Here is a 25,339-nt window from a genome sequence, read left to right on the forward strand (position 1 = left end):
AGAAGCAGGTCAAGCTGCACGTGGCCCCTGGTTGGTTCCTTCAGCACTTGTACCAAGAAGTTATTCCCAATATTCTCCAAAAATGTCCTGGATTGTCTGTGTACTGCTGTATTTGTCTCCCAACAGATGTCAGGATGATTAAAGTCCCTCATGAGAACCAGGGCCTGCGATCTGGAAGCTTCTCTCAGTTGTCTGAAAAAAGCCTCGTCTACCTCATCCAACTGATCTGGCGGTCTTTAGAAGACACCAACCACAACATCAACCCTGTTGCTTCCACCTCTAAACTTAACCCATAGACTCCCAACAGTCTTTTCTCCCTCTATATACTGGAGCTCCGAGCAAACATACTGCTCTCTTACATACAATGCAACTCCTCCTCCTTTTCTCCCCTGCCGGTTCTTCCTGAACAGTTTATATACGTCCATGACAGTGCTCCAGTCATGTGAGTCATCCCACCAAGTCTCCATTATTCCACTCAAATTGTAGTTCTTTGACTGGGCCAGGGCTTCTAATTCTTCCTGTTTGTTTCCCAGACTTCTTGCATTTGTGTATAAACACCTTAGATAGCCAGTTGATTGCCCTACCTTCTCCATCAGAATGAGGAATCTTCTCTTGTTGCTCGTTCCTTCTTGCATTTCTTCCCGGTATCCGACTTCCTCACTTACCACAGGGCTTTGGTCACCATCCCCCAACAAACCTAGTTTAAAGCCCTCCTCAACAGGTTTGTAAGCCTGCCCACGAAGATGCTCTTTCCTCTCTTGGTTAGGTGGATCCCATCTCTTCCTAACAATCCTTGTGCCCGAAACAGAGTCCCATGGTTGAAGAAACCAAAGCCCTCTCTCCAACACCACCTGCACAAGCATATTCTGAAATTTCAAACTGGATTATTCCATGTAAATACTGCTCCTCTGTTGGAAAGAAACTTTGCAACAGTGAACACTTCACCTGGCAACATAGGTACAGTAAAACTCCATTGGTCCGGCATCCAATGCTCCGGCACTCCTGATGGTCCGGCACCATCAGGAACCCGGAAGTGTTCTGGCTGCCAGACAATTGAAGCTGCTCTGCGCCCCGGTTTCCCCATTCAGCTGCTGCTGAAACTGACCAGCAGCTGAATCGTGGAAGCCGGGGGCAGAGCAACTGGGGTGCTGCTGGGTTGGTCCCGTAGTGCTGCCCCTCGGGTATGCGCTGCAGGACCAACCCGGCAGCACCCCAGCTGCTCTGCCCCAGGCGTCCCCAAGTCAGCCACTGCTGAAACTGATCAGCAACTGACTCCAGGAAGCCCGGGGCAGAGCAGCACCTGGACCAACCTGGCAGCACCCCAGCTGCTCTGTCCCAGGTGTCCCCAAGAGCAGCTGGGGTGCTGCTGGGTTGGTCTCGCAGCACCAAAGGGCGGTGCTACTGGACCAACCCGGCAGCACCTCAGCTCCTCTGCCCCAGGTATCCCGGATTCAGCCGCTGCTGAAACTGACCAGCAGCGGCTGAATCGGGGACGCCTGGGGCAGAGTCGGACTATCGGAAGGGGGGGCTATGAGGGATTTGGGGTGGCATCCCCCCCAGGCCCCTCATAGCCCCCCCCTTCCGATAGTCCGGCATATCTGATAATCCAGCACCCCCTGGGTCCTAAAGGTGCCGGATTATCGGAAGTTTACTGTACTTTGGATTCTCACATTTCTAGGACAGATTAAGTCAGAGAAGGTTTTATGGTCTCCACTGCAATTCAAATATGAATCAATTCTAACTTAAACTCTAAGTATACATGCATTTATGTCTGTATTTAATTTTACCTTCAAAATCCCTCTCTGTTGCTATTTAAAGTCCCCATAGTGCCTGGATATGTACAAATGCACTTCAGTCCTGATATCCGGTAGCTAACTCACATCTAAGCCCTGACAAGATTTACAAACTAGACTTACCCTGCCTATCAAATTGGCACATCTTCTGAATTGGTCTCCCTCACAAAACATAGCCACAGGATATGGTAGCATCACCCCCAATCCTTATATCCCATCAGCCAAGAGGTTAGAGCACTCATCCAGCATGTGAAAGAAACTTTTCCTAATATCTCACCTAAATCTCTCTTGCTGCAATTTAAGTACATTATTACTACTCCTGTCCTCAGTGGGTAAGAAGAACAATTTATCACCCTCCTCTTTAAAACAATCTAATACATACTTAAAGACATGTCCCCCCTAATTCTTCTCTTCATTAGAAGAAACATACCCATTCTTTTCAATTTTCTTTTACGGGTTAGGTTTTCTGTGCCTTTAAATATTTGTTGCTCTCCTCTGGACTTTTCTCTACTTTGTCCACATCTTTTTTTTTAAATGTAGAGCTGAGAATGGGATACAGGACTCCAGCTGCAACCTTATCAGCACTGAATAGAGCGGGAGAGCTATTTCCTGTGTCTTGCTTACTATATTCCTGCTAATATATCCCAGAATTATATTTGGGATTTTGTTTTTTGCAACAGCATTAAAGTGATGACTCTCATTTAGTGTGCAATCCACTATATCCCCAGGTTCTTTTCTGCATAATTCCTTGCTAGACAATCATTTACCGTTTTGCCTTAGTGCACTTGTTTATTCCTTTCTAAGCATAATACTTTGCATTTGTCCTTATTGAATTTCATCCTATTCAATTCAGACCACTTCTACACTTTGTCAGGACCATTTTGAATTCTAATCCTGTCCCCTAAAGCACTTGCTACCACTCCTAATTTAGTACTGTCTGCCAAATTTGTTAGAGTGCTGTCTATGCCTGCTATCTACTCATTCCTCTGTGACTGGAATCTGCTCCTATTTCAACACAATCTGCTCTTTGCTCCAGATATCTGACTATCTCCCCCATAGCTTCCCTCCTTACGTTGGCAGGGGGTAGCCCTAAATCCTCAGACTTGCCTATAGCCTTGTACTACTTCCCCACCCCGCCCCTATAAGGGTACCTTCCCATGCACATAATTCAGCAGCATGTAATCAGTCACAGGTGTACTAGAAGCCTCCCCCACAAGGGGCTAGTCACCCTGTGACATGAGGACACTCAGCCAGGATGTGGAATGTGGGACCCTAAGTTTGGGTCCCTGTTCTATAAGAACAGGACTTTAATTGCATTTCATACATCTTGGGTGAGTATTCTAACTACTGAGCTATAAGATAAAAAGCAGAACAGTTCTTCCTCAGCTGTGTTTTTTTTTGTCCTCCAAAAAAAGGACCCACCAAACATTTCATGGCTGCAAATCCCATGCAGAGGTATATGTCTAATTCCCTCTAAAGCCTCTCCTCAGCATCTTCTATTTCTGGCTCTTTACTCAACTTGCCCGTCTTTGTGAATCTCATTCTTAAATTCCTCTTGCTCCCCATGCATTATATGAGGAACCTGGATGCCTAATTGCAGGCTGTTGATTCCACTGGGTGATAGCAAGTCTAAAATTAGACTCTGCAATTCTGAGCCTAATTCATCTTTATGGATCTAGCCCAAATTTGCTCTCAAAACATAGTGAAGGAAAATCAAGGATTCTGCCACATAATACCAATAGATGTTAAAGTCTCCCTAGGCAATGCTGGAATGCTAAAATAAGCTGATTTAGAAGACCTAGTGAAAACAGCATGTGGGGTGGGAGGGAAGCATTATCTGGATCTCTTTATGTGGCTTGACTTGGAAGCCAGCCAGTGGGCTGAAAGAATTTAACATTACACACACACTAATATTAATCACAATATGTTCTGGATACAAAACTGTGTTTTTATTACAATGGACTGTTTTGTGTAAATGGTCTACTACCAGTGCAATGTTTTCTTTGGTTCTTTAGACTAAGCAGGATGTCTAACACCACATCATCTACTGCTGAAAACAAGACATTTTTGAAGCATGCAAACTACCACGACTCTCTTTCCACGGAACTGTCTTCACTGGTTATTTCTCTCAGTGGCTGTTCTGTTTTCATTTGACTGTGTATTTCAGCAGTGCTACTACTCACTGCTTGTAATGATATTAATGGAGTTATATAAGGAAGGGCATTAAGAATACAGTAATTTTAATTGAGATCCATCTACACTGTAAAATCATAGTAGCACTTATGATTAAGTCAATTAAGTCAGATTTGTGCTGTGAGGCTAAAAATAGTCATGTAGGCATTCCCATTCAGGCTGCAGCCTGAGCTCTGAACCCCAGCAAGGAATTCGACTTCTAGCCCATTCAGGAACACCTACCCTGGTATTAAATTGTAGCCCTGTTGTAGCATGAGCCTGAAGCAGTTGACCCAGGCTATGTGACTCTCCTCAGCTGTGTTTTTTCGTTTGCTATATAGACATGCTGAGCATGTGACTTGGTAGAGAGAACAGTCAACTGATTATTAGGGTTTATTCCCCTCTCCGGCACTGACTTCTTCGTGAGACCTTTGGCAACTTACTTAACATCTCTCCCGCATCCCCACACTTTCTCTCTACTTCAGTTGTCCCATTTGTAAAGTGGGGATAATACCACCTCTCTCGTATAAGTGCTGACCCTCATTTTATTAGCGTTTGGCAAGAACTTTGAGTTCCTCAGAAAGCAGGAGCCACAGAAGTGCAGAGTACTATTATACACTATAATAACTTGTATCTATCACATTTTTAGATGACCCAGCATTCCACACGGACCCCATTCCTAACTGACCTTTCAAGAAATAGTGTACCCTTAAAGAGGTAGAAAGAGCAACTATAAAAGAGGCTGTTCGTTATCCTAGCAATAGTACAAACCCAGCCAAGGGTGGCCACACGTAATGTACACATCTAAAATATTTTTTTAAATAATGAAAATAGCTGTCCACCACAATGTACTTTTCTCTTGCTGATCTATGGTTCTTGAAGCTAAAAAATGAATACTCTCAGTACTTTTCATAAAAATGATGAACCACCATTAAATTGTGGAACAATGACGCATTTAAAACAAAGATGTGATAGAGGCAGTGAACTGAAAGAGAGCATTTCTGCTGAAAGCAAGCACTATAGAGAATGTGTCAGCCTTTTGCTATGTGAGTATTTTAGGTATTCTTTTTGGTGCTTATGAAAGAGAAGACTAACATAACACCATGAGCAGGCATAGTGCCAGCAAGTACTGTGTAGATTTCTGCAGAGTTTTGCCAATACACTTCACTCCTGACTGGCATCCCCATCCCTTTGTTCTACTACAAATCTTCCTCTCTTCAGCACAAATAATGAGGTCAAACACATGTGGTGTTTTGGGAAGTGAGTATAGTCCATCAGAGCCTTTGTTTAGAATTCCAAATTCATTTTTTTCTTTTGTGACCCAGTTAGTTCAGCTTTCCAAGAGCCTATTGTATTCAACTTTGTTACAGATAACAAAGCTAGGGGATCTTTGGAACTCAACCAGTGGACTTTCTCAAAGAAAACTCTAAAGTGACTGGCTTGCGGCATGGCATGTGGGAATATTTTATCTATTTCCATGTATGACAAGCGCCTGCCCCAAACACATTCAGAGAAATCAACAGATCGCACTAACCACAATAAAACCCACCTCACCATCACTCTCACCTTAATTTCTCCCCATCAAGGTTATGTCCTTCCCACACTCTCCTTGAAAAACTTAGGGAAACAGATTAACCTTGCAGTTGCTTTCAAGGCCACCAAATTCAGAGCCTACTAGAGCAATGTTTCTCAACCTGTGGTACAAGTAGTACTGTACTTGAGAGAAGTCTGGCGGGTTGTGGGGGTGGTCAACACATCTGCATTTTGGAGAAAGCTGAAGTTTTGTTTTACATTTTATAGCGCTTTATTATTTTTCTGCTTTTCACACCCCAAAAATTCATCGCCTGCCCAGCTACAATTAAATTGTTTAAACAAATGTGTTGCAATGGTAGCAAAAAAATGTGTCTTAAAAGTGTAGGGACTGGTGATACTTATAATTTTTTTAAAAGGAGTACTTTATAAAAAAAAAAAAAGGTTCAGAAACACTGTGCTAGGGCAAAGGACAAGCATATGACCAAGGTAATGACTTCTCTGTGAGATGCCCTGTCCCTAGCCCCTTCTCACTGAAAAGTGGGGACTGACTCAGCTTGACTGACTCCTCTCAATGACAGGTGTTCCGACAAGCAGAGGGCCAAGTCTTTAAAGGTATGTAACAAAGACAGCAATTGGCACCTTGGTGAAATCCTAGTAGGGACCCAACACCCGGTGACATCAAGAACTCAATGTTTTTTTTCCAACAGCCACAAGGGCTCAGACAGCTCACTTGTTCTTGCTTAATGCAGGCAGTGTCCTGCGTGATGAAGGGCACCCCACGGCTGGGGCACTTAAGGGAAACAGCTAGGGTTGCCAGGTGTCTGGTATTCACCCAGACAGTCTGGTATTTTCACCTCCTGTCCAGTAAAAAAATTCAGAGAATACCAGACACCTGAAATATCCGATATTTTCTGAATCTTTCCCTGGCCAAGAGGCGAAAGTGCCGGACACCTGCCAACTCTACAAACACTCAGCACCTGCTCCCCAACACCCCCAACCCCCTGTCCCCATGCTTACCTGGTTCCCCAAGGCTGCTGGCACAAAATGCGGTCTTAGTGCTCAACCACTCCCCTGTTCCTATCCCTGCACTCACTCTTAAAGGGGACATGCTGTTTTAATGCTATTTTTTTTTGTTTTTTGCTTAAGTCCTTGGAGTCCCTTTTTTTGTTTGCTTGTTTTCTTTGCTCAACAACTTTGTTTCCCCCCCCCTCCTTTTTTTCCCTTTCATCAGAATTTTTTCCCTTTTTTGGGTGGTGGGGGTGTTCGGTATTTTTGTTTCAAGCATCTGGCAACCCTAGAAACAGCGGGCAACACACCCAGGCGCCCCCACGGTCTGCCGCACCCCAGGGAAGCGTCTCCCTCACGGGAGTGCCCCCTCCCACCTGCCGGGCTCCCGCAGCCCCAGCGCTGCACTTGGCCTGTGGCCGGGTCCCGCGGCATCAATCAATCCCCGCGGGGCGGGAAAGGCTGGCGCCAGCCCGGGCCGGAAGGGGCGGCAGCCGCCCGGCGAGCGGGGCCTGCTAGGGAAGCAGCAGCGGCAGCAGCGCCGGGCCCGTGTGACAGGCTTGTGCAGCGCGGCCTGGCCCCTCACCATGGCCAAGCACGTTTTCCTCACCGGAGCCCCAGGTAACCCCGCCCCGGGAGCGGCCGGGCGCCTGCTGGGGGCGCAGCGCCTCCGGTTTGCAGCCAGCCTCCCCCCCGCCCAGCGCTCAGCTGCCGCCGCCCCCAGCCCCCCTCGTGATCTCTTCCTCCCTCCCGAGCCCCGGGGCAACCTCCCCGGCATATTACTGCCCACCCCGCAGATGCACGTACGCAGCCTCTGTGGCCAGTTTCCAGACTGAGTTTCCGCCGTCTCACTGCGATTGCAACTGTAGTAAGAGCCTGCACCGCTGTAACTAAATCGGTCATTTATACGGGTGCAGAAATCCCCGCGTGCAGGACAGCTGTTTCTCTACTGGACTCCCCCCAGTCAGCGTAAAGGAGAGGGTTTTTTTTTAAACGATGATTACATTGATTTCTCATTCTTCATTGAAGCACCCACCAACGTGCCTACGTACAAGTATAACAATTGTTTTTCAATTAACCCAGTCCTTTTTCAAATAATAGGCAGTATTGCAGATCTGCTTTCTGGTTGTCTGCTATTTGGGTTAGAAAGACTGAATTCAGTAAATCGAGACCATAAATAGACTTCCGACCACTATTTTTGTGTTGGAGGGGGTCTTTATAAATTCTAAGCCCACATCAATTAAACTACAAGCATTAGTAATTTCCTTAACATTAATATTTCTGTAAGTTAATTTTCATGAGTTAGCTTGTTCAATTTAATTTACATTTATACTGCAAAATCATTGTCCTTCTATTTTGAGGAGGTAATTGGAACCCAAATGAGTTGAAGAAGATTGAATGCTTTATTGCTGCAAGGCAATATGATTATTGTTGAGGTAAAACAGACAGAAATACTGTTGTTCTTTTGTTATAAGTTTAATTAATAAACCAACAATTTTTATAGCTTAGCTATCAAATTCAAAAAGTGAGATTATGTAGGCCTAATTCTCCACTGCTTTATGCTTCCTGTAGTTGTTTATACTTGTGTAGAGTGAGCATAAAATGCTGGTAGGTGAGAATGGTAGCACTTATGCCCACTTTGCACAGTATAAATAACTACGGAAGAGGCAAGATGGTGAGGCAATCAAACCGCTTGTGTCTGGAGAGTGCCTAAGGCTGTACATGGTATCATGAACTTTCGTGGGCACAGCCCACTTCTTCAGATGACCAGAGTTATGAGTTGGAAATATGAAAGCTCATGATACCATCTACGTGTTTTGTTAGTCTATAAAGTGCTACCAGACCATTTGTTGTTTTTTCTGTAACAGACTAACTCGGCTGCCCCCTGAAGATCCTAAGGCTATACAGACTTCCTTTACAGTGATTTATCTACCTACGATTTTAAATTGACCCAGTTAAAGCAGGAAATCCTCCCTCCTCTACATAAATGTAACTGGTTTAACTCTTGTTTGTATAAGTTTAGTTTGTATTGGTAAACTACTAAATTAAAATTACCAAGTTACAATTTTAAAATCTGTTTAGGTAAATCAGTGCAGTTTGCTTCATGTAGACAAGGCCCCTGAGTGCTGAAGAAGCTGATACTGCCAGTGCCATACTAGTCATTTTATTTTTATTTGAATGCTCATTGTCACTTTGGCATCATCTGTCCTGCAGTTTGCTCTGTATTGTGAACTGCTGCTGATCCCACTGCTGGTGCTAATTGGAGATTTCCATAAATATTGGCTCCTAGGAAATGATGAATATGAGCACCTGATTTAGCCACTAATCTCAAATGAATGATCTTTTAAAAAATCTTTTGGTCTTGGGTTTTTCAAAAAAACTAAAGGAATTAGTTTTTTCATAGATTAACATAATAGCTGTAAACATAACATAATGCGTATATTAGTGAGAATAATAAAGTACAGGTATTAGTCTCATTAAGTTTTTTCAATATCTTTTACAACTGTTGTAAAGCTGTTGAGTTCAGAAGTAATTATTAAAACCAGTAATGGATTGGAACAGTGGTCTCCAAACTTTTTTGATCATGCACCCCATCAGTAAAAAATTTTTGAGTACACACCCCCAGTATATGCATATTTATAATTTTTTTTTAAATTTACTCTTTGACCCTCATTAGCCACACACCTGACCAGCTGTTAACCACGCCCCTGACCCCATTAGCCAGGCCTCAGGAGGTAACACTCTTGGGGTAAGATGGACACATGACCAGAAGTAAAAGGTGTCATGTGACCCCTCTCTAAGGAATTTTCCCACCATCCTCCTACCAATAGGGATTAGTTTGGCCCCCACCAAGCTCCCCTCATGCAACTATCCTGCAGTTGCATTAACCCAATGTGTGTGACGTTAACTTAGGGGCGGAGGGGGCAGAGAGGCTGGGGGAAGTGTTCCCTCAGAGTTTCTGCCCATGAGCAGAATGACTTTTGTGTTGTGCACCAGGTTCATGTGGCTTGTTTGGATGTGCCACTGTGTCACCCAAGTTATTAATAAATATCGTATAAACCTCTACCTTTTCCCTCTGCTGCCATGTGTCCTCCTCTTGCTCCATCAGCTCCCCTGATGCCCGCTGCCCCCTCATCACCCTCACCCTCCTCTGCTGTCCTGACTCCTGCCCTTCTCACTACCCTCAGCCCTCCTGTGACCTGCCCCCTTTCACCAGCCCTTCTCTCCCCCCTGTGCCCACTCCTCCAGTAGCCCCACTCTGATCATGTGAGCTACCTCCCTCTATACACCTGCCCTGCCTCTCTCCTCTGGTGCTGTCCCTCCCTTGAAAGTGTCTGCCCTTCTGCTTCACCCCCAGCATCCTCTGGCACCTGCATCTTTCCTTACCTCTGCACCTTCTCGGTGTCTCCCCCTTCCCTCACTGCCCCTGCCCTCTTTGCCCTCTTTTTCCCTGATGTCCACCCCCTCACCACCCTGTGCCCCCGTTCTCCTCATGCCCCTGTGCCCTCACACATGCCTTGCTCCATCCCCACCTTCCTCATGCCCACCCCTTCTTTCAAGCCTTATCCCAGCACCTCCCCCTACCCCCTCTAGTCCTCAATGCCCTTCCCCCTCCTCTCCCAGAATCACCCTGTCCCCCCTCCCACTGACACCTCCCCTCCTGCCCTTTTCCTCACTGTCTCCACTTGGCCCCCTGGCATTTGTCTCTCCTCCATGCTGTCTTCCCCTTTCTTCTTCTGACCTGCCCTCCTCCCCTCAGCACAAGCCCCTTCCTCTCCCACCCCTTCCCCCTATTCTTCCCGTATCTCCACCCCCAGCCTTCCAGTTTGAATCTGTGATCGGGCCCGGCCCCAGCTGCTTCCGTGGTCCCAGACCATGTGCCGAGCCTGGAGCTGGGTCGTACAGTTTTAAAGTCCCGGGCCGTGATGTCATGGCACGCCCAGGCATCTCCCCTCTCAGCTGTTGCGCGGGTGTTTGAACACACCGCACATGCGCTCCCTCGGATGTCTTGCGAACCAGGCATCTTCCCTCTCAGCTGTTGCGTGGCGGCATGCACTCCCTCGGATCGTCTTGCGCACCCCCTCTGATCGTCTCGCTCACCCCCTGGGATGCACGCACCCCACTTTGGAGACCACTGGATTAGAACACTATGTTTATCATAAAGCATTTTTAATATCTAGTATAAATCTCACTAAAGGGACAGTCTAAAGATGTTCAGTTTTACAAATTGAATTTAACATAGGTCTGTCAAATACAGGCATTTACATTGCTCACTGCCATAATATGTGGCTGGTACAACAGTGTTTTAAAAACCCTCTTACCTTGCCTAGCCTAATCCCATGCAAATGCTAATGTAGATTAAACCAGTATCTGAGGATAAAAGTGACTGCTACCTTTATTCCTTAGATAGGGAGCTCTTTGGGGCAATCTTGTTCTGTTTGTACAGCACTCAGCACAAGGTGGTAGTAGGACAAGGCTAGGGCTCTTAGCATAATTATTATCTGTATTATTGTAATGTCTTGTAGGGTTGTGTGGTACAAGACATGATAGAATTTGGCCCTGTTTTTAAAAGCATTTAGGTGCCTAAAGATGCAGAGAGGTATCCATTTGGATTTTCAAAGTCATTTTGTCTTCCCAGGCCTGATTTTCAGAAGCAATGAGCTGTGCACTCACTGCTCCTCTGAAGCCAATGGGAGCTGCAGTTGCTCAACATCTGTGAAAATCAGGTCCATAGGGAATTGTTATTTTTAACCATTTACTCTAAAGATGAGTTGAACTCAGACCTTTTGGCCAACAAGAGAACAAATGGCACTGGAATTAAGGGAGGTTGCGTATGACAGAGGCCAACAAACCTTCAAAATGTCATGTGAAACCTTTTTTCCCCCTTCTCCAGGATAAAAAGGTTTAATGTTTTTCTTACTTCTGATTTCAACAATCTGTATAAATTGTGTGTAGCCAGCCATCTGTCTGCCAAATGTGATTGCTGCCTCAGAATGGGCAAGTTTAAAACCAGGCTTTATGCTTTGCTTGCACTAATAACAGGCACTTCCTTATTTTAGGGATTGGAAAGACGACATTGATCCAGAAAGCCATTGAAGCCTTAAAATCCTCTGGGGTCACTATTGATGGATTTTACACACAGGAAGTCAGAGAAAGCGGCAGGAGAATAGGATTTGATGTCGTCACATTGTCTGGGAGACGAGGAGCTTTATCTAGACTTGGGTACTGCTATTTTAATAGATTATGGTGGTTACTGCTTTAGGGACAGTCCTGCAAACACCTTCATGCCTTAAATGTCCCCTTGAAGTCAGTGGGATTTCCACATGCAGCGTGCTTTCAGGATCACATTCTTTGTTAGATTCTCTGGAATGATTCCTTCACTTGATGCAAACATTTGCATCTCTGCCAAGTTAGCCTAAAAAATCCTACCAGCTCAGAATGGTTGTCCGTCTTCTCCCTGCTGCAGAGCATCAGTCAGCTGGATTCTCTGACTTCAGAATGGGCTCAGAATCCCCATCATACAAAGAACATGCAAGCTGGTTTCATGATCCCAGCCACTATTGTTTAGGTTGCAAGGAAAATAACTTGCTTCCTCAATTACTTTCTAAGAGACAGAACAGTTGATTCTGAATCAAGGAAGATAAGTTCAGATAAGCTGTTTATAACAAGCTACTGACTGTCCCATAAATTCCATAACTGTGTTTTTAACGAGGCACGTATTTCAAATCACTGGGTAGGAGGTACAAAATACATAAATCCTGCTTCACTAGACATATACATCATGCAAAACTTTGGCTTCTTCACCCTGTTATCCGTCTACATAATATTTAATATCACACTTAGATCACATTGTGAATAACCTATAATAGTGTGTCTATGTAGTAGTAGAAAAAGCTATTTTCGGTAGCTTATCCACTGTAGATTTTGTGGGAGGAGAGAGCGGGGAAACTGATAATCACGTCTGCCAGCACAGCTAAAACTATTACGGCAAATTTGTGGTTAATTTTATTTTCACTTTTTTTAATTTTGTAAATTCAGTTCTGATTCTTCTTCTACAAAACGTGAATATCGTGTTGGACAGTATGTAGTAGACCTGGTTTCATTCGAGCAGTTGGTTCTTCCTGTGCTGAGAAATGTAAGTATCCTTTGAAACCTTCTGCAAAGCAAGTATAATGAACAGAGTGTTATCAGAAGGCTTGATAGGTTAAAATTGTTGGGTAGCCATAATGACTTCTGTTTTAGGTTTGGATGTCCTGCACTCACTGCAGGTCCTGAAAGGGAGAGAGCAGTCTCCTGTGATCTGTGTGACTTTCTGGAGACCCCTTTGCCTCGCTCATCAAAACCGTTCTTTCTGATCCACCATCACTCTGGCAATACACACATCATAGAAGCACCCTTAAGGCTGCACTGTTATCAGCTGTGGCAGGGAACCACAGTCTTGGATATTGGAGGATTCAGCAGCAGAGTTTGCTGGGGTGAACAGCTGTTTCAGTTCAGTCTTGCACCCACAAAATGTATTCGTTTCTTCTGGAGAATGCCGATGGAGGATTTCCCATGGAGTCTCAAGAAAGGAAGCTTGGACCAGGATCAGAACCTGTTATCTTGCTTGCTGTGATCCACTTTTCCTAGCTTTCCTTTTCCTCTGAATGTGGAAAGAATGTTTCAAGTGGAAGCAATGTTTGTTTGGTCTTAATCTTTCTCTCTTTTAATTAACCTAGTTGCAAAAAACTTGCAGACTTGGTACATCTTCAGTTACTGATACTAATGTTGATAGTAACTTGAGGATCAGTCCAGTGCTGCTTGCAGAGCATTCTGGGTATATCAGAGTAGGACCTCTGTTGCTGTATGTCAGATTCTAGATGTTTTCTACGGAAGGCACGTTCCATAGTACAAGTGTTGCCAACATTGGTTTTTATAATTTCTCTTTCCAGGCTCCATACACAGAGTAATGGGAACAATGTTTCTTCACTTATGAAATGTATTGGTGACAAAACTTGCACAACCAAGTGTCTGAAGTGTATTTCAATGAAGAGTAGTCCAATGTGTGTGTTCCTTTGTGTTACATCCTCCTCTTTCCTTCCCTTCACATGCTATCTGAAATGTATTTAAATCACATGTGAGGTAGATAGGTGGTAACCCATCAGATACTGTGCTTGTAGTCATCAACAGATAATGTCCTTCCTGGAATTGCTGCTCTACCACCTCTTGCTCCTAAATTAAACGAAAACAGATCTTTTGTCAGCACCTTCCAGTAAACAGTGCAACAGCTGCTGAGACCACTACTAGAGAAATCTTTTTGATGGTGATTTCATTACATTGCTAAAAGCAAGTCAGGCTAGGGAGAAGAGAATTTTGCAAGACCTCTGAAGAGGACAGGAAAACAGACTAGATAGGAAACAAAAATGAGATTGAGATTATTTTGTCTAACACTTTGGAGAAGGAAAAATTATTCAACTGTGTGGCAAGAAGGAGTGGATTGAAGGAATTTGAAGGGGGTAGGAGGACAAAGGGGAAAGAGGACATCAGTAACATTTACAGATTTTTTTTTTAATTTAAAAATGAAGCCTGATTTACAGTAAACTTAATCTGGGGGAAAAGTCCTCACTAAACAAGGGCTGCACTTAGTATACTTAAAGGATTATATAACTGATGATTTAAAAATATGAGTTTAAATTGTAGCAGGAGAGGTTTAGGCTGCATGTTAGGAAAACAGGGTGGCTAAACACTGGAATAAATTGCCTAGGGAGGTTGGTCACTGGAGATATTTGAGAGCAGGTTAGACAGACATCTATCCTGGTACTAGGTCCTGCCATCGGGGCACAGGACTGGACTTGATGACCTCTCGAGATCCCTTCCAGTTCTAGTGTTCTATGATTCTATACATTCAAAGAGAGATCGTACTAAAAGAAATCAAGTAATATTCACTTTGCTCACAAGCATAGTGGAGCTATGTGAATGTGTGAAAGAGCATGAACGGTAGAAAGGAGTTGGAGAATTTCCTGCTCCTGTTGAAAATAGTAGCAAAAGTCCCATTGATTCAGTGGGAGCAGGGTCTTACCTATAGGTCAGTGGTGGGTAGCTTGCGGCCCATCAGGGTAATCCACGAGCGGGTTGCGAGAAATATTGATGATGTTGACTTTGTCAGCATGACCCCGGCAGTTCCCAGTGGCTGCGGTTTGCCAGTCCTGGCCAATTGGAGCTGCAGAGGGTCATGCCTGCAGATGGTCAGTGTCAGCAAACTGTCTAGTGGCCCACCAATGCTATGCATGGTACACAATGGGAAGAGAATAGTGTGAAATGGAAGGACAGCATCAGCTTGGCATAGGAAGAGATCAGTGGAAAATAAGAGTAGGTGAAGTAAAGTGGAAGTATAAGAATTAAAGAGGGATAGATATTATATTTCTACTAACGTGCCACCCTTCTGTAATAATACAAATAATCTTAGATGGTTACCATTAAATCTACAGGGATCACATTAATATTTTTGTAGGAACTATGGGACAGCAGCATATGCCAGGTAGTCAAGGTCCTTTTTAATGGATGGTTTGTAGAAATAGCAAAATATGTCAGATATTAGTCTCTTGAGTACCAAAGCCCCACTATAATTTACTGGAAAATGTAGAATGTCAGTCTCAAGTTTATGTTAGTCTGCTTTGATCACAAAACATCTTGAAACAGATGTATGCTATTTAACATATTTGTGGGACTGCTTAGACTCTATGGGCTAGCTCCTACTGACTTCACTGGGAAGGAGAGTGGATGCTAAAATGGGTTCTGATTGGGGCTTTGGAAACTTATCCTGAAGGGACTGGGGATTTTGTACAAAGAAGCAACTCCATTTCTTAGCACTTTCCTGGTAGCAGGTACTGTTTTTTTCAGTTCACTGATCTGTAAAGGAGTTTTAGATACAACTGTCCCACCCTGTTGGGAGTCAGACATCTGTAAGGACTCAGCTCTGAAAGGTTTTAGGAAAAACATTATGTAGTGCATCCGTTTTCGTAGACACTGACATTTTCTATCTTCACAAGGGACATGTAGATGGGTTTCTCCTTAAGTTACATTCAGAGCTGGATTAACAGGGAAGTTTTGACTTGGGTTGATTTGCTGCTTACATACATAATAGAATTTGATTCTTCAGTTAATTGCCTCAGAAGAGGGTGGTGAACGTGCTTTCATCTAATCTGTAGCTTGTCAGATTTCTGTACTTTATTGGTTTGCGCCATCTTAAAAATGGTTGTAAAGTGAATGGCTGAAGCGTCAAACTCCTGTACTACCAGTGGCATGCATACCAGTTTGGTTACCCCTGCCTTAATTGTAAGTGTATTTATCTGCTGACCCATGCAAATGCAGAGTTTTGTGGGTGCAGTGGGTGTGAATGCAGCTTTGAAGACCTACTGCCCCTCAGACTTAACTACAGTAGCTGATGTGCAAAAATACTATCACATTTCTGCAAAGCAGTAGCAGATGTTGAGGCCTTAAAAGTCCGTTTCCTTGGGAGAAGAAATCAATGACTTGGAGTCTGAATATTTTCTTATTGTAACTTATTTATATTATACACACCAGTTCATGAACAAGGGTAGTCACAAACCCCATGCAGACATTCTCTTTCTAAAATCTTAACCCACTAATGATTTGTTCATCGGAAGCAACTCTTCACCAAAAATTGACTCTAGTTAGAGAAACTGAGTTGGAGAGCAAACTCTCCTACTGTTTCCAACAATTTTCTCCAAAAGAACCTACGTCACAAAACTAAAAACAACATACTACATCTTCAAAGCTTCTGTGCTACTCACATGCTAGGAAAAATAACTCATAAGATTGTGGAACTGCGCCATGTGGTAATTGCTTCCCTAAAACTGCAAATCTCAGTCAAAGAAAAACTGTTGGCTCTTCCTTTTTTTCCATTTGGGATCCTGTTGCTTTGTTAGGTAATAGACTCACTGGCTGCTGACATCCTTAGTGACTGGACTACCTTTCCTGCCCTTTTGCTCTAGCTCTACTTCAGTTCAGTTACTTCTGAACTGACACTTCTTCAACGAAGAAGAGTGGCTCTTCAGTCTTGATTTCTTTCTATTTTTAATCCATTTGTGTATCTTTCCTATAGGTTGATCTTGACGGTGACACAGAGAAAAAAGTATACATAATAGATGAGATTGGTAAAATGGAACTTTTCAGCCAATCGTTCATCCAAGCTGTTCGCCAAATTCTGACTAGTTCAAGGACCACGATTCTTGGAACTATACCAATACCTAAAGGCAAGCCATTGGGTCTTGTGGAGGAAATAAGAAGTCGAAAGGATGTGAAGGTGTTCAACGTAAGTCATCTTCAGGATTTTTAAGGAGCCTTTCACTTTTAGGTCACCATTGTGAATCTGGCTCTATTTGAATGCCATCAGTGAATGCCTGTTGGATAGCCCTAGAGAAATGAATGAAATGGTCCTTGTTGAGTTCTTATTGGGTAGATGTTCACATCACGCGCACACACACACACACACACACACAAAATGGGCACTCTTGTTGGCAGACTCTCACCAGAGAACTAAAGAGTGCATGAATGGGCCTGTGGAAGTAATATTAGTATTGTTGTTTCTATAGCTCCCATCACCATGGTGTGAAAGTGCCAGATCAGCATTCATTCTTGCTTTCCAGTATAATTCATGTTTGAAAACTGACTTGCAGAAGCTTTGCTGCCAGTGATGTGTGAGAAGAAAAGAACCTAGCTTGACAATGAACTCATGCGGAGTTTGCAGGATTGGTAATTAGAGAAGAAAGATGGGAGCATTGTAATTGGAGCATACTTTATCGGGAGCCATGGAGACACAACAACGTGGAGTCCATTATTATGATCCCTAATGATCAGATTAGAACTGCACTTTAAGACGCTGCAATTAAGTGTAGACGAATTTTCAAATTCGTATCTTAACAGTTGTGGTGGTGTCTCCTTATAGAAATATCAGTTTAAGAGGTTTGTTTATTAAGCATCCAGAAATATGCTAGATGTTTAACAAAACAAGCAAAACATTAAATTGATCTCTTGCCTGCAGTTTAATTTTGTGCTTCATATTAACCAAAACTAGCACGCAGAATTAGACCATATTTCCAGAACAGAACACTAGATCCTTATGAACTACAAAAAAATAATAATTGTGACTTGTCAGAAAATTAGGATGCACAGAGAGAATATATCAGTGCAATACACCGTGCAAATAGATACTACTGTATTATAGTTCATGATTAGTGATATAAGTTATGAGTGCTTACTATATTTTGTATACATCGTAATTAAAACTGAATACATGATGAAGGAAAAAGTTATTTTGGTGCTACTTAATATGCTGCATGATCTTAGTCTGTGCTCTTTAAATCACTATGAAATGTCTGCCTTACTATGCCAGGCAGCTCCCCAGAATATTCACTTTAATTGTCAAATATTATGTGGTTGTGTGAAATTATACTAATGGGATTTGATCGTCCTCCCTCCCCCCGCCCCCTTGGATATATTCCTAATAAGGACATGGTCATGCCATTGACCATTTCTGCATCACATCAGAATCTGTATCCTGTCCCTGCAGCCTCCATGGTGAGTTATCTATCACCACTTTCATCTGCTAGTCATCAACCAGTGTGTGCATTAATGAGCCAGAAGCTTTATTCACCTGTGTGTCCGCAGGTAGATATATCAGCTGGTGGCCTGCCAGGGGCTAACCCTGGTGAACAGCGTCCTGGCCGCTTATTGCCTCCCCCTGCTTTAGTGACTGCTCACTTTAAAATCCAGAGAAGTAGACCACATGTGGTAACAGGCTACATCTTCCTCACTGCTAGGATCACAGCATCAATTATGCCAACTCCACCTATGCCTCTGCTGACTTCTCAATACTAGGCCATCTGCTCTCACTATTGAAGTTATGGAATTTTTGTTGCCTTTACTGGGTCTAGAGTGTAGACAACTGTATCATGTTCTCTGAGAAAGCCAGCAATCTGTTTACAGTGGTAGGATCATGATATACTGTTCTCATTCTATGGAAAATTGTTTACTCAATCGATTAGCTCACATGCGGGAGATGAGATATGTAACCGATTGTGATGGTTCCCAAGTCACAAGGGTCTAATGTACTGAAGCGTCATCTGGCAGGCTATCTGCCTTGCATGTTAACATGAACGTATCTTGCACATTAAGAGGTAGATACCTGTTCCTTCCCTGCTGGTTCACATTTGTGCATGAAGCTGGATCTGAAGCTGTCTGACGATGCAGGTGTTTTTGCTGGCTACTTTAAGCATTAGCTCCCCATCTCCATTCTTGAATGGCCATAGCATGGGGGAGGATTTGAAGTACCCCTGCAGCTCTTGCACAGAAAAGCAGCATCAATCATTTCTTGCTGGTTTGTGGCATGGAGCAGTTTGTACCTCCAAGTGTACAGGTAGACAGGTAGCTCTAGACTACTTTTGTCTTCCGTGGTGACTTACTGAGGAATTAGGCATAGTTGTTCCATATCTTTTAATAGGAGTTCCAATGGCCATAGCTGAGCATGCAAAGGGTGCTGTTTTTACTTGCACCATCATTGCCCTTTTGTGATTCGATCCTTTGCTGCTTTAAGTGGGTGTAGTGCCGCTCGTAGCAAATGGGCATTTGGGATGTATTAAGTATGAAACTCTTATATAATCAGAGTGGTTTTGTATTGGTGGTGGTGGTAATTTCTTCTTCTAGCATAACATCTAGGAGCCTTAGTCATCAGTCAGGAACCTGTCGTGCCAGGTGCTGTACAAGCACAGAAAAGGAAAAAAAAAGATTGTCCCTGCCCCCCAAAGAGCTTATCTTGTATTGTTGAATGGCTCCAGCTCTGAGGGAACTACATCTTCCCAGTGACAATGCTGGATGGTCCACCCTCACTGTCTAGCTCTCTAGAACTTTCTGGCTGTGTCTACATTGGCACCCTTTTCCGGAAAAGGGATGCTAATGAGACACTTCGGAATTGCAAATGCCGCAGGGGATTTAAATATCCCCTGCGGCATTTGCATGAACATGGCTGTCGCTTTTTTCCGGCTCGGGGTTTTGCCGGAGAAAAGCGCTAGTCTAGACGGGATCTTGCGGAAAGTAGGATTAAGGGATCTTCCGGAAAAGGGTTTATTTTCCGCAAGATCCCGTCTAGACTGGCACTTCTCTCCGGCAAAACCCCGAGCTGGAAAAAAGCGGCAGCCATGTTCATGCAAATCCCCCGCGGCATTTGCAATTCTGAAGTGTCTCATTAGCATCCCTTTTCCGGAAAAGGGTGCCAATGTAGACACAGTCTCTCTGTATAGATAGAATATCATACATAGCACAGATGCCCAGGTTATACTCCGAAGCTGGCTTACATTTATTTTCTCCTTACATTTTTTCTTTTGCTTTTGTGAAGAATACACTAGTGAAGTTTGGGTTTCCAGTTGTGTTTAAAAAAAAAAAGCAGACAAGAGTCCATAAGTAGGTTTCAATGTGGAAAAATATATCATGCTCATACATCAGGGCAATTGAAGCATGGTGCAAATCCACTGCATCACAGAAGAGTAGGAGCAAGTTAACATCTTTGGATTATAAATAATGCATGTTCTTTCCCATGTATTCAATCAGCTTCTGTATGACATGGAATAAGAGTGTTTATGCACTGTTCATTCATCATCTTTATGAACTGTCCATGCATCATTCTGCATAAATTCAGTTTACTAGAAGTATATTTTCACTAGTGGAATAAAAAGCACCCATTATCAGAGGGGTATTTTTAATTTCTAAAATCATCCTGCAGAACCTGATCTTTTTCTAAGCCCCACACTTATATTGTTTACTGAAAGCACCATTTTCCCTTTCTAATTTTCACCTTGTCCCTTCCGTTGCAACGTTTTCTTGATTTTGTTTTTTTAAACAACACGACGCTTCCTTTCCTTGGGCTTCAGCTCTTGATATAGTTATTTTGCATTTGGTTTTCATGGCATCTGGTCACTACATGTCAAATCCTATTTGTAATGTACCTAGTAAAATTGGAGGTACCAGACACAAAATCATTAAAGTCAAATGCCCAAGATGTTCCTGATCCATCTGTGTCAGTTTATTTTGATAAGAGTATTGAGGAATATGGATTTTTTTTTTTTAGTTCACTTGTTTCCCATTTTTCTTCCTTTGCTCAGAAAAGGAAAGGGCTCCAAATAAAGATTTTTTGCAAGTTGATCTTTCCCTGAGTGGACCTGTCTTTTCATTGGGCTAATGGACTCCATAGTATTCTTGCATCCTTGGGATCTTGGTGGTGTGTTCTTCTGTCTTACCCATATACTTTGTAACACTGATCTCCATAAACACTTTCAGCTCTCTGACTAAACATGGACATTTTTAATATATAACATACACATTGGAGGTTTTGTTCTTACATGTTGTCTGGAAGTCAGCCTAAATCCCAGGACTAGACCATCACGAGGGGGTTAGGAAGAGCAGAATATAAGTATGAAAAATCTTGCAAGGTAACCATGAAGATTTCTCAATTTGTACAATATGCTTGCCACTATTCTCAATTTAGATAACTTCTTACTGCATATATGTACATACAAGCTTTAGCTACATAGGCATTTTAAACTGTTTAAATGGATATTGCTATTTTACATGTTCGGTCGGTTACCTGAAAGTCAAGATAATAGGTGAAGTCAAGGCATTTACTGTATGACTGTGGCATCTGACTTACCTGTGTTTACTGTACCTTATGTCCCATGATAAATAGCCCATGACTACGCTTTTGAGTGCCATGCACTGCATGTGTTTATTACTCAGTGTTGATCAGTAAATTAAATACATTAAAGAAGTCTCCCTCCCTCCAGTTTTCCATGTCACTTTCAATTGCCCATTATTGTATTTGCTCTCTGGAATTAAAACTGAAAGTATTATGTCTCATTCCTAACTGTCTGTGTCTCTTCTGGTTCACATATGTTACCCGCAATTGCATATGGCTTCATTTATTGTAGGTAGTAGCAGATTATGACATTACCAACATGTTTATATGTATAAAAAATATATCCAGAGTTACTCTTTATTTCAGCAAAAAATGTTGTTTTGGAAGAGATATAGGTTTGGTTTAAGCCCTAAAGCATGAGGTTCTGTCTTAATTTACACTGAGCCTTTATTGGGGACAGATGATCCTGCATCTGCCCACTTTGGGATTTCTTCTGCCTGTCCCTAAAGCATTTAGTGCTGGCCACCATCCAAGACAAGATACCGGAGTAGGTAGAACATGATCTGATCCAGTTATTGCACCTATGTCCAAGGGATAAATTCTGGACCCACTGAAGTCAATTGGAGTCTTCCCATTGACTTTAGTGAGGTCAGATCTTATTTGTGATGTCCTCACTTGTGCTGGCACAAGTACTTTTGTACATACACATCTGAATGAAAACATTTGCATGTGCACAATTATTAGTCCTTACATTCTTAAAACCCAACAATTGTACAGACATAAGAATTGATCAACTCTGTGCAGTGGTGTTTGCACTTTCAAAAGGCTCCTAAACTTTTTAAGACAAGGTGCATGAGGTAATAGATCTTTTATTGTACCAACTTCTGATGGTGACAGACTCAAGCATTTGAGTTTACACAGAACTCTTTTTCAGGTCTGAACCTAAGAAGAGCTCTGTGAAAGCTCAAAAGCTTTTGTCTTTCACCACCAGAAATTCATCCGATAAAAGATACAGTACCTCACGCATCTTGTGTGTCTCTAACAACTTGGAACCAACACAGCTATCATAACTCCTAAACTAGTTTTTTTTAATTCTCCAAGTACTCTGAGAAACCTAGCTATTCAGCATCAAAGCAAGATTACCTAATAATTAAGAGCTTGTTTTAATTCTTCATTGTAGGGATGGTTGACATAGAATTCAGCCTTGTTGAAATAGAATTCTGTTGAATATTGAAGACAGAAAAATATTGAAGACAGTATGTGAATGGTTTAAAGTATCTTGAATCGTAGTAATGGAGAAAGAGTGGTGGTTTTATGAATGATTTCTGTCAGTCAATCACAAATGAATAATCATGGAAAATATCACTTGTATTTGCAGTACTTTTACAGATTTATTCTAACAGTTTTTTACATAAGTTTTTGGGTGTAGCAGCATTACTTATTTTGCTGCAGGTAGCAGGAAAAAGTGGATGTTTCACAGAGTTGTTTCTCTCCCAACATGGAAATAGATACTGGACTTTATTTTTAGCAAGGAGAAAAAAAAATCAAAGGTGGCTATTCAAAGGGTAAACCAAATCATAATATGTTAATTTTATTTTTGTCTCCCTTCTAGGTTACTAGGGAAAATAGAGACAACATTTTACAAGATATTGTGACAACTGTACAGAATTGCAGGAAATGAAGACCATTTCCTTGATTGTAATCATAATCTCTTATACAAGTATATTGGAGAGCCCAGTCCTACTTGGGCCAGTGCCTACTTTCAGTGTCTTCTGCATGAATCTATAGGACTGAGTCTACAGCACTCTAAAACGTGAACCAGTTTGTATGTTAGTCATTTAGATATAATTTACTCAGTTCATTAAAGAAACCCTCATCCTGGGATCTGAAAATTAACCAGTTGGTTGTGAAGCCAGTTACGGTAGTGCAAAATACATTTTATGGAACTACTGATTCAGCCCCGATCCTGCAACACATTGGGAGAGTAGTCTGCTGTGCCTATAGAGATGCACTGAATTCATTAGAGCTCTGCACAGGTCCCCTAGTTCACCCACAGAATACACACTGCCTTGCTGACACCGGAATACAGTTTGGGCAAGATTTCACTCTGTTTGCTCTGTGCATTATCACCAACACTGAGCCAGGGTACTACCAGAGTGTGCCAATATGCTTCAGCTGGGTCAGCACTACTAGTGATGATGAACAAAACAAAATAGCTTGATTCTCAGTGATCTGAAATCCGAAGATAAATCCTATCTAACTGGACAATTGTTGTTTACGGGGCTGAATTTTAGAGAAAAGATGGTACTTAAGTTGCTGAAACAGTGCCTGATAGAGTGCTGCCTACTTCTGTTGTTTTTCACATTTTCTTATAGCCCCTCTGCCCAAAGTCTTCAGGATCCTGGCTCTCTCAATACAATCCTGACAGATGTTTTTCATAAAAATGTTTCAAGTATCAATTTAGACTTAATGCTCTATACGACTATCCAAGTTTAACAATCCATTATAGCTTATTGATGCTTAATGATTTCTGTTTATTTCCTTTTGCAATCCTGTGCATGGTTTTTGGTTAATGATGAAACAAGAAATGAGAGTATTAGACAACATCTATCCTCAGGAGGTTTGTAAATATGTGCAGGAAAAGAGCATTTACCCCTTAATCAGTCTTGCATGTCATAAACTAAATTTCCAGCCAGGTGTACTTTTCTCTCATACAGCTTAAAGAGTTTTCCCACTTCAAAGACTTAGGAATGCAAAGGACTGAATTCTTTCCTTTCTTGTGCAAAGTATAACATATGTTAAAATAAACATGTTGGTTAAAGGCATATGGAAACCTGCATTGGAGTTAGTCATTTATTTATACACCCGTTCATAGTTATGCTCTAATAGCAGATCTATGTATTTATAAAGCCAGCTTGTGATAGCCCTTTTGCAAGTGTACAAGAGACTGCAGGGTGCATGCGAGGAGGGTCCCACCTCCCCCCCCTACCCTGTGCAAGGGCCTGTTGGGAGTGAGTCCTGCTGTCAGCCACTGGAGGTGCAGCTCACCCCAAAGGGGTGGGAGTAAGGCCCTGTTTCTCATGTGTACTAGGAAGGGAAAATTCCTCCCAGACCTGCCTGTGGAGCACTATGCTACCACAATAAAGGGCTAGGTCTTAAAGAGCAGTTGATTCCGTAAGTAAGTGTCAGATGTCCACATGAGCTAGAAACTTTGAACTACTCCAAGCTACTACTTACAACCAGTGCTGATGGAGTGACCCAGTCTTATCAGTGCTAAGCATTTGAAGATTTGCAGAGCCAGGCATGGGAGTGAGTTTCTCCCCCCAAGTACTTTTTAACTTCATTTTGTACAATTGACACACTGTTTTATATCCTTTTAGAGTACCCTATATGATGTACCCAAATAAATTGCCCAGGTAGGTTGTGGAATCTCCATCTCTGGAGATATTTAAGCGTAGGTTAGATAAATATCTATCAGAATGGTCTAGACAGTATTTGGTCCTGCCATGAGGGCAGGGGACTGGACTCGATGACCTCTCGAGGTCCCTTCCAGTCCTAGTATTCTATGATGGATTTCCCGCCTCCTAATGGGGATCTTTGTGTACTCTACACTAATTTTTCCATGATAAAAGTTAGCTAAGGCATCTGGCAAGTCCGGTTAGCATTCAGACACCTCTTGCAATAGAAATCCCCTTTATTTTACTTCATTCTCAGATTCACACTCCTCTCTACATGTAATCCCTCCATTCCTGGTCATTGATTATACAGTCTCAGCTTTTTAGCTATACTTGTGTGTGTTCCAAACCAATTGCACGCTAACTTGTACAATTAGAAGTTTTAGCTGGCAGGGGTTTGCATCTGCACTCTTACATGCACATGCCTGCACACGCAGTGGTCCGTGCAAAAATATATCTCAATGTGGGTGTAATTGGACGTCTGCACCAATGCTCTGTTGCTTCTCGTAATTACACATAACTAACTATTCTGAAGTAAGGACGTGAAAGGTTAACTGGTGGGGGCTGTCCCTTTAATCAGTTATGTTTGACTGGTTAACTAATTAAATGGGATTTTACCCTAATCTGAAGCTAATAATGGGGCTTTCTTTCTCAAAGTGAATTGGGAAAGAACACTGTTCTGCTTTGCTGAGTTT

General features: G+C 42.6%; 1 protein-coding gene across 1 annotated transcript; it reads left to right on the forward strand.

Moving 5' to 3' along the window:
• The first annotated feature begins 6,858 nt into the window (after positions 1–6,858).
• Positions 6,859–24,014, forward strand: NTPCR (nucleoside-triphosphatase, cancer-related). The gene is made up of 5 exons (XM_075924755.2): positions 6,859–7,124; positions 11,564–11,726; positions 12,543–12,639; positions 16,609–16,818; positions 22,802–24,014. Exons 1-5 carry the CDS (start codon positions 7,091–7,093, stop codon positions 22,868–22,870), a joined length of 573 nt encoding a protein of 190 aa, XP_075780870.2. The 5' UTR covers positions 6,859–7,090; the 3' UTR covers positions 22,871–24,014.
• The last annotated feature ends 1,325 nt before the right edge of the window (positions 24,015–25,339 follow it).

Source organism: Pelodiscus sinensis, chromosome 3 (assembly GCF_052426305.1).
Source record: "Pelodiscus sinensis isolate ZL-2025 chromosome 3, ASM5242630v1, whole genome shotgun sequence".
Lineage (NCBI taxonomy): Eukaryota > Metazoa > Chordata > Testudines > Trionychidae > Pelodiscus > Pelodiscus sinensis.